The following is a 9,212-nucleotide window of genomic DNA, read 5'->3' as shown; positions in this document are numbered from 1 at the left end:
AGATGGCAGAGTAAGTAGACAGTGTGCTGGCCTCCTCCCATGACCACATTAAAATCACAGCTGAATTACAGAACAATCAACCTGGAGAACCATGTGAAGTCCGCCTGAGCAGGAGTCCTATAACTGAGGGCATAAAGAAGGAGCCATGTTGAGACAGGATGGAGGGTGAAGACAGGAAATGGGCTGGCCCCGCACCCACATGTGGCGGTTGAGAATCAGGAGAGAGATCTCAGCTGCAGAGGTTCCCCCAGAATTGTGAGGGGTCCCAGTCCCACACGAGGCTCCCCAGCCCTGAGCATCAGCACCAGGAAGAGGAGCCCCCTCAACACCTGGCTGTGAACATCAGGGATTCCATCTGACTGGGTGAGACAGAGGCGGCTGGAGGCCCAGGCGTTCCTCTTAAAGGGCCAGCACAGACTCCCTTGGGCACTCACCCTAGGCTCCAGAGGAGGGACGGTGGCTCCGGGGGTGCCAGAGACATGCAGGGAGGGACTGAGTTGTGTGGCTCTAGACTGAGGGCTGAGGAACAGCTGCCACTTCCCTGTGTTGAGTCACCCCCCCCCCAACCAAACATGACTCTGCATTAGCCTGGTGAACACCACTCGACCCAGCCTGAGACCCTGCCTCATCCAACTCCTGTGCCACCTGAGGCTCTTTCAGGGACTGAGCCTTACAGGTAGGTGGCAGGCAGCAGCTGTACCTATCCCAAACTTAGTACCTGGGGCATCTACCCATGGTTCCCAGCGCAGCCTCTCCCACACGACTCCAGGCCCAGCACAGGGAGCTACCAACCACGGATCACTGTAGCTCCTCCCAGGTAGTGTTGGGCCTTGGCCTGCACTGCAGCCCCTCCTAAGAGGCCCCAGAACCAACACACTCAGCGGCCGGCTTCAGACACAACACAGCACCACCCTATTAGCTCCACAAGCAGAACAAGCAAAGTGCCATTTCAGCAGACACCAGGCTGCTGTGCTGAGTCTCACTTTATAAGGTCAGCCCTCAAAAAGCAGCTCTTATGCCATGGTTGTGGCCAGTACTCACAGCCAGTCAGCCTGAGGGTCAACCCCACCCACAGATGTGCCAACACCAATCAAAGCTCAAGAAGAGGGCACCGGAACCCCTACAAGGGTCATTCATGGAACACCCAGCTCAGGAGACCAGGCGACTGCACCTCTGGGCCCCACAGGACACCTCCTACATCAGGCCACCCTGCCAAGACTGGGAGTCAGAGCAGATTCATCTAATACATAAAAGCAAAGGCAGAGAGGCAGCTGAGATGAGGAGACAAAGAAACAGGAGCCAAATGAAGGAGCAAAACCAAAGTGCAGAAACAGAACTGAACAGAATGGAGACCAGCGTCCACTAGAGGCGAGTCCACAGCACTGGTGTGAGGGGCTCACGGAGCTCAGTGAGGACTTCAACCAGAGAGGAGAAGGAGAGAAGGGACAGAGGAACCACTTAGAGAATCCAGTCAAAGTGAAGAACATGTTAAATGGAATCAATAGCAGAACAGATGAAGCAGATAATTGAATCAGCAATTTGGGAGACAAGGTTCCGGAAGGCACCCACTCAGAGCGCGCGCGCGCACACACACACACACACACACACACACACACACACGTCTCCAATGAATGAGGAGAGTTTAAGGGACCTCTGGGACAACATCAAGTGTAACAACATCCACATCATAGGGGAACTGGAAGAAGAGAGAAAGCAAGGCATTGAAAACCTGTATTAGGAAATAATGACTGAAAACTTCCCTAACTTGGGGAAGGAAACAGACACAGATGTCCGAGAATGACAGAGATTCCCAAACAGGATGAGCCCAAGGAAGCTGACACCAAGACATGTCACAATTAAAGTGACAAAGGTGAAACACAACGACTCTTTTTTAAAGTTTTTACTTAGAAAATCAAATTTAACAGGGTCACATTGATCAATAAGAGTACATAGGTTTCAGGTATTTTCTATGGTGTTTGAACTGTTGATTATGTTGTGTACCCATCACCCAGAGTCAGATCATTTTCCATTACTGAGTATTTGTTCCTCCTTAGTCTCCTCCCTCCACCCACTCCCCACCTCCTTCTTCCACTGGAAACCACTTCACTTTTCTCTATCTCCATGAGGCTCCATTTTATATCACACCTGTGTGTGAAATCACCCAGTTCTGAGCTTTTTCTGACTTACTTATTTCACTCAGTGTAAGAGGCTCAGGGTCCAGCCATGTTGTCCTAAATGGCAATGTGTCATCATTTCTCATGGCTGAGTGGTGTTCCAGTGTATATATGGACCACATCTTCTTTATCCAGTCCTCTCTCAAGGGACACTTTGGTTGTTTCCATGTCTTGGCCACTGTGAATAATGCTGTGATGAACATGGTAGTGTGTGTGTCTTCACGTACCAGTTTTATGAGTTTTTCTGGGTGGATACCCAGTAGAGGGATTGCTGGGTCATATTGTAGTTCAATTCTTCATTTCCTGGGGAACCACCATCTTTTCTTCCATAGTGGCTGTACCAGTCTACATTCCCACAGCAGGGAGTGAGGGTTCCTTCTCCACAGCCTCTCCAACATTTGTTACCTGTGTTGTTGACAACAATGAATCTAACAGGTGTGAGGTGGTATCTCATTGTAGATTTGATTTGCATTTCTCTCAAGCTAGTGACGATGAGCATCTTTTCATATATCTGTTGTCCTGACACAGGACAGGGTCCCCTCCGCGTTCAAGGCCCTGTTCTGTGCAGGGAGCTGAGGGAGACCCCGGGGAGCCCCCGCTGAGCAACAGAAAGGGGAGCTGGTCTTTCGTCCTCACCACTGTGACCACACGGGGGTGCCCGGCCCCTGGATGCTGACCGAGGGCTGGGAGGGTCTGGGCCGCAGTGGGTCATGGGCAGCTGACCTGAGGCTGGGCCTCCCTGGGGGTGAAGAGGCTTCTGGGCGTCCTGGGCTCCGCAGGTGTCAGGGTCAGGGACGGGCAGGGACTGAGGGGGAGCAGCGCTCAGGGGCCCTGTGCCGTCTCCGAGGTGCCCCCTGCCCACTGCGACCCCGCTCTCCAGCCCCGTGATGAGGACACGACTCCCGGGAAACTGGAATGAAACGTTTCTTCTGCTCTATGTTTACAGCGCTCCTTCTCCATGTGCAACAGTAACAGCACTTGTGTGAGATTCTCTCAGGAAGGACACACGGAAAACGGTCATGCACTTGTCCCTGGCAGGACCCCTGGGCGCCCTTGGCTGTGCAGGGAGGGACATGTTCCATTTCAACTCCTGGAAAGTCTGCAGTGACCTTTTCAAAATGCGTTACATTTGCAAGACCCTTTCCAGTCCAGGCCCAGGGGACACAGCGGTGGCCATGTGAGGGGCCCGGACCCCGGTCCTCGGTGTTCCTCCCGCACAGGCGCCCAGGATGTTCACACCTCGGAGCCTGCGCTCTGTCCCTGGGCTGAAGACCTGTGTCCAGGTAGCACCTACCTCCCTGACCGTCCCCCAAGTTCCTCCTGGGGGTCCTCTCTGCCCTGCCCTGCCCTGCCCCGGATACCTCAGCCTCCCTCTCCCCACGCTGCTGGACTTTTGTTCACACCCAGGTCACTAGCACACTTTACACTGTGTCTATTTGTTACTGTCTGTCCCTTCCTGAGACCATAAGCTCTATGAGGACAGGGACAGGGATGTGATGTCCACAGCTGCATTTTCCCTGCCTTGAAATGTCCCATTGTTGTTGTGTTCAGTGAGTGAGTGCACTCAGACTGCCACACTCATGGCTGCACACCGACACACCAAGTGTGCACCACACTGACACACTCACACCACATGAACCCACTTACACACAGTGACACATGCATACTGCCACACACACAGCTGCACACCAACACACTGAGTGTACACTACCCTGGCACATTCACACACACACATATAGACATCCTCACGCACTGATATGGTAACACACACTGACGTGGTCAAAACACAGACACATACAGACACACTCATACACACAAACACACACACAGACGTGCTGACACACAGAGACACACTCAAACACATAGACATGCTCTCACACACATGAACATGCTCACACATGTGCACAGACATATGTTCACACACAATGACATGCTCACACACACATACACACTCACAAACAGAGATACACAACCAGACACACACAGACTTCCTCACACAAATGCTTAAAGCTTAATTTTCATTCCACAGCAAGGCAGGGAGTCCATTTCAGCGGGAGGGATTCTGGGAAGAGAAGAGGAGAAAAAAGCAGGGCCCAGCCTGGGGGTTTCTCCCTGGTGTCCTCACAGCACCTGCACCAGGACTCAGGGAGACCAGGTGACAAAGAGCTCTCCCTGCAGGAGGAGGGGTCAGGGCACAGTCCCCAGGTCCCCAGGCCTGGCTCTGGGGGTCTGAGCCCGAGGGTGGAGTCTGGCAGGGAAAGTGAGTGTTGGGAAGTTCCCATCTGCCAGTGGTCACTACTTTCTCACACACCCTGTGTCAGGTCCTTTTTCCTGGATACTCATGATGAGTCCCCAGATGTCACCCCCATTGGGTGTCCAGTTTCTAGACAAACTAATCAGCATCACTGGCGTCCTGTTTATAATTTCTCTGTAGAACTGCCCCACTCAGATTGTCCCCGGTCCTTGAGTACGTGCGCCATGGGGTCCCCAACCTTCTTCCTGCTGCTCTCGGGGGCCCTGGTTCTGACCCGGACCTGGGCGGGTGAGTGCGTGTGGGAGGGAACGGCCTCTGCGGGGAGGAGTGAGGGGACCCGGCGGGGACGCAGGACCCCGGGGAGGGCGCGTGTCCACCTCCCGTCCTGACTCCTGCTCTGCTCAGGCCACTTTTCAGTCTCTCGGGACGCGACCCCTGCCGGGAGGAGGGATCACGGGTCTCAGCCCCTCCCCGTCCCCAGGTCCCCACTCCATGAGATATTTCGAGACCACCGTGTCCCGGCCCGGCCGCGGGGAGCCTCATTACTTCGCCGTCGGCTACGTGGACGACACGCAGTTCGTGTGGTTCGACAGCGACGCCGCGAGCCCGAGGGAGGAGCCGCGGGCGCCGTGGATGGAGCAGCCGTGGGTGGAGCAGGAGCTCCCGCACTATTGGGACCGGAACACGCGGATCTACAAGGACAACGCACAATATTGCCGAAACTTCCTGAACACCGTGCGCGGCTACTACAACCAGAGCGGGGACGGTGAGTCACGCGGGCGGGTCCCGGTCACGACCCCATCCCCACGGACGGGCTGGGATCGCCCGAGTGTCCGGGTCCGAGCTCCACCCGAGACCGCGGGACACCGAATCTCACCCCGGAGGAGCCCCTGGTTCTCTGACCCGGTTTCGTTTTTCGGTTTAGGTTTAATCCCCGCGGTCGGGGCGGGGCCGAGTGGGCGGGGCCGAGTGGGCGGGGCCGAGTGGGCGGGGCCGAGTGGGCGGGGCTGACCGCGGGGCGGGGTCAGGGTCTCACACCCTCCAGAGGTTGACCGGCTGTGCGATGGGGCCGGACGGGCGCCTCCTCCGCGGGTACACTCAGTACGGCTACGACGGTACCGACTACATCGCCCTGAACGAGGACCTGCGCTCCTGGACCGCGGCGGATGCTGCGGCTCAGATCACCCGGCGGGAGTGGGAGGAGTCCGGTGAGGCTGAGTACTGGAGGAGCTACCTGGAGGGGGAGTGCTTGCAGTGTCTCCAAACTTACTTGGAAAAGGGGAAGGAGACGCTGCAGCGCGCAGGTACCAGGGTCGGGCGGGGTGGGGGTGGGGAGGCGGCTCCCTTCTCTCCCCTCGGGCTGCGGTTCCTACACGGAGACAGGAAATGGACCGGGGTCAGAACACCCTTTTTTGGGTCAGGACATTGAGTCCGCTAGGTTTTCAGATCTGGGACCAGAGAACGACTCCCCCCTTCTCTCCCGGACAATTAGGTGCAGTCTCTCTGGGACGGAGGGGAGACCAACCCTGAAATCACCCATCAGCGGTTCCCCTTGACCCTGGCAGTGGCCCTGGGACCCATGGGGACTTTCTCCCTCAGGCCTTGTTCTCTGCCCCCCATCTAGTGTGTCTGAGGTCTGACAGGCTTTTCTAAGTCATTTGGCCTCCACCCAGGTCGGGACCAGAAACCCCTTTTCTCCCCTCAGAGACCTGCCTTCCACCCTGGGCTGTGTCCCTCTGACTCTAGAACTTTCCAAAGAGGAGATCATCCCAGGTGCCTCTGTCCAGGCTGGTGTCTGGGTTTTGTACTCCCTCCCCCACCCCAGCTGTCCTGTCCACTCAGGATGGTCACATGAGTGCTGCTGGAGTGGCTCATGACAGATGCAAAGTTTCTGCATTTCTCCCCCTTCTCCTCAGACCCCCCAAAAGCACACATTACCCACCACCTTATCTCTGACCATGAGGTCACCCTGAGGTGCTGGGCCCTGGGCTTCTACCCTGCGGAGATCACCCTGACCTGGCAGCGTGACGGGCAGGACCTGACCCAGGACATGGAGCTTGTGGAGACCAGGCCTGCGGGGGACGGGAGCTTCCAGAAGTGGGCAGCGGTGGCGGTGCCCCCTGGAGAGGAGCAGAGCTACACGTGCCATGTGCAGCACGAGGGGCTGCCTGAGCCCCTGACCCTGAGATGGGGTGAGGAGGGGACGTGGGCACAGAGCCTCTTCTCAGGGAGCAGGGGCCTCTGGAGGACTTCAGCAGGGACAGGGCTGTGGGCTGGGGGTCAGGGCCCTCACCTTCCCTTCCCTTCCCAGAGCCTCCTCAGGCCACCATCCCCACTGTGGTCACCGTTGCTGTCCTGGTCCTCCTTGGAGTTGTGGTCACTGGAGCTGTGGTGGGAACTGTGATGTGGAGGAGGAGGCGCTCAGGTAGGGAAGGGTGCGGTCTGAGTTTCTTGTCCCACAGGGGGTTTCAAGCCCAGGAAGAAGTGTGTTTGCTTCATTAATGGGAAGTACTGTCCCCACAAATGTGCTTGCCCAGTCTGCAGCTGTTTGCTAACACTGACTCTTGAGTGAAGCATGTGTGGACATGAGGGACAAAGTTATCAACGTGATGAGTCAGGTGATGGGGACCTGGTCCCCAACACTAACAGGTCAGAGGGGAGAGTCCTGCTGAGGACAGACCTCCTGGAGGATGGTTGGTCCAGTCCCCACACATGTACTTTTCTTGGGTTTCCTGATCCTGCCCTGGGTCTGTACTCACAGTTCTGGAAACTTCTCTGGGGCCCAGGACTAGGGGTTCCTTTAGGATCTCATGGCTCTGCCTCCTCCCTGGTCTCTCATGGGATGTTTTCTTCCTGTAGGTGGGAAACGAGGGAGCTATGTTCAGGCTGCCAGTCAGTAGGGAGGGGGTGACCGCTGGGACCCCATGACAGTGCAGAGGAGAGCCCATGGGGGACCCCACCCCCTGCAGTTTCACCTTTAGTCTCCTGTCCTGGTGGCTCTGACCACATCCTGTTGTGTTCTACCCCAGGCAGTGACAACGCTCAGGGCTCTGATGTGTCTCTCAGGGCTTCTAAAGGTGAGACCCTGACATGGGGAGGGGTTGGGGCAGAGAGGACAGGTTTGAATAATGGGGTTTCTCTGGGACATTTTGAGCAAGAGGTGGGCTATTGAGAATGTTACCAGCTACTGTGACTATCCTGAATTTGTTCATGATTATTTTTATCTACAGCATGAAATAGCTGCCTGTCACTGACAGAAGGTGCTTCACACACACACACGACAGCCGTGTTCGTGACTTCAGGAACCTCTCACTTCTCTCTCGGCAAAGGACATCTGAATGTGTCTGCATTCCTATCAGCATAGTGTGAGGAGGTGGGAGGCTGGCCCACCCCTGCCCCCAGGCCCCCTCCCCACACTTCCCTGTCCAGCAGAGGGGGCTGGGCCTCCCCATCCCTGTCTGTACTTCGTGGAGCCCTGAGCTGCAGCTTCTTACTCCCTCATTGAAATAGGACTCTGGGTGGGAATTAATTTTCGCAGTTCTTGTCATGGAGGTTGTTGGGTTAATTAGAGGAGAAGACCCTGAAGTTTGAGAGGAAATAAATAGAAGCTCTGAGAACTTTCCAGAACCCGTCTGCTGTGCTGAGTCTGTTGCAGGGACAGGAGAGGCTGTGAGGACCGAGTGTGGTCAGGCCCGTGCCCAGTTGGTGCTCAGTGCTGAGACCAGCTCGGCAATGGGGGTGCCCAAAAGGAAGTCACTGCAGGACTTGAGAAAAACACACAAGACACAACGTAGAGAAAAGATGGGCACAGAAGACTCCTAGCCTCTAGGACTGAGAGCCCAGATCTCTGCAGCCCCGTCGTATTTATTCATGTCTTTGCTCATCAAGATTAGCAGAGCCTGGGTCAAATTAGCAGAGCATGGATTCGGGTGCAGAGAAGGAGGATTAACTAACACCTTTCAGGTGTGCAGGAAAAGGCCTCAAGGATCAGCTGCTTCCATGAAACAACCCTATCAGTGCTGCCGGGCAGTACTGTGCACACGTGTGTGTGACACATAGCGTGAAGAAATTATTCATAGGAGCACAGTGTATAAACCTGGGTATAACAAATGCTCACAGACTACACAGGACAAGAAGTGTGGTCTGTTCACATAATAGAATCTTCCGTGGCCATGAGAGTGAACACACTACAACCTCACAGCCACAGGGATGAGACCCAGGACACAACGCTGAATGAGAGCCAGGTGCCCAGGGGCGTCCACTGTACTGTTCCATTCTATCACACCTGACGGGACTCCCTGTGCTGTGAGACCTCAAGATGGTGGTTACTCGAGGTGGGTGGGGGGAGGTTATGACTGAATAATAATGAAGAGGGCTTCCCGGGTGCTGGGAATGTTCCGTGAGTGTTGTTTGTCCCAACGCTCACTGTGTGAAAATCCACTGTGCACGTGTGATCTGTCCACCTATCTCAGTGGGTGTCGTCCTTCATGTCCTTCATGAGAGTATACTTTTCTGGAGTTTTCAAAGAATTCTCTTTAACCCACATAGAGTTATCCTACTGAAAGCTTTTAGAAATGCTGGGATTTAAAACTCCAGAGTAAGTTCCTGTGATTCAGACCCAGGAGGCGAAGGCAGAGCAGGACCAGGGGGCCTGGGAGCTGACGCTGCACAGCTCGGGAAGGGCTGTCACCCAGGACGGGGTCAGTCCTGAACAGACCCGGGGGGGGAGTGTGACAGGCGCCCCTGAGTAGGGCCCAGTGACTCATGGACAGGGGTACCGGGTG

The 9,212-nt window shown here is 55.7% G+C and overlaps 1 protein-coding gene across 1 annotated transcript in view; it reads left to right on the top strand.

Moving 5' to 3' along the window:
- Window positions 1-4,618: 4,618 nt before the first annotated feature.
- The window catches only part of LOC136387723 (saoe class I histocompatibility antigen, A alpha chain-like), a 31,514-nt gene continuing 26,920 nt past the window's right edge, over window positions 4,619-9,212 (top strand). Inside the window, exons 1-6 of the mRNA XM_066359693.1 lie at window positions 4,619-4,716; window positions 4,910-5,194; window positions 5,457-5,732; window positions 6,345-6,620; window positions 6,740-6,853; window positions 7,458-7,505. Of these exons, the coding sequence (XP_066215790.1) occupies window positions 4,653-4,716; window positions 4,910-5,194; window positions 5,457-5,732; window positions 6,345-6,620; window positions 6,740-6,853; window positions 7,458-7,505 (1,063 nt within the window). The 5' untranslated portion in view covers window positions 4,619-4,652. The remainder of the gene's footprint in view (window positions 4,717-4,909; window positions 5,195-5,456; window positions 5,733-6,344; window positions 6,621-6,739; window positions 6,854-7,457; window positions 7,506-9,212) is intronic.

This window comes from Saccopteryx leptura, chromosome 1 (assembly GCF_036850995.1).
Source record: "Saccopteryx leptura isolate mSacLep1 chromosome 1, mSacLep1_pri_phased_curated, whole genome shotgun sequence".
Lineage (NCBI taxonomy): Eukaryota > Metazoa > Chordata > Mammalia > Chiroptera > Emballonuridae > Saccopteryx > Saccopteryx leptura.
The sequence above is the reverse complement of the archived record's forward strand: the minus strand, read 5'-3'. Positions and strand labels throughout refer to the sequence as shown.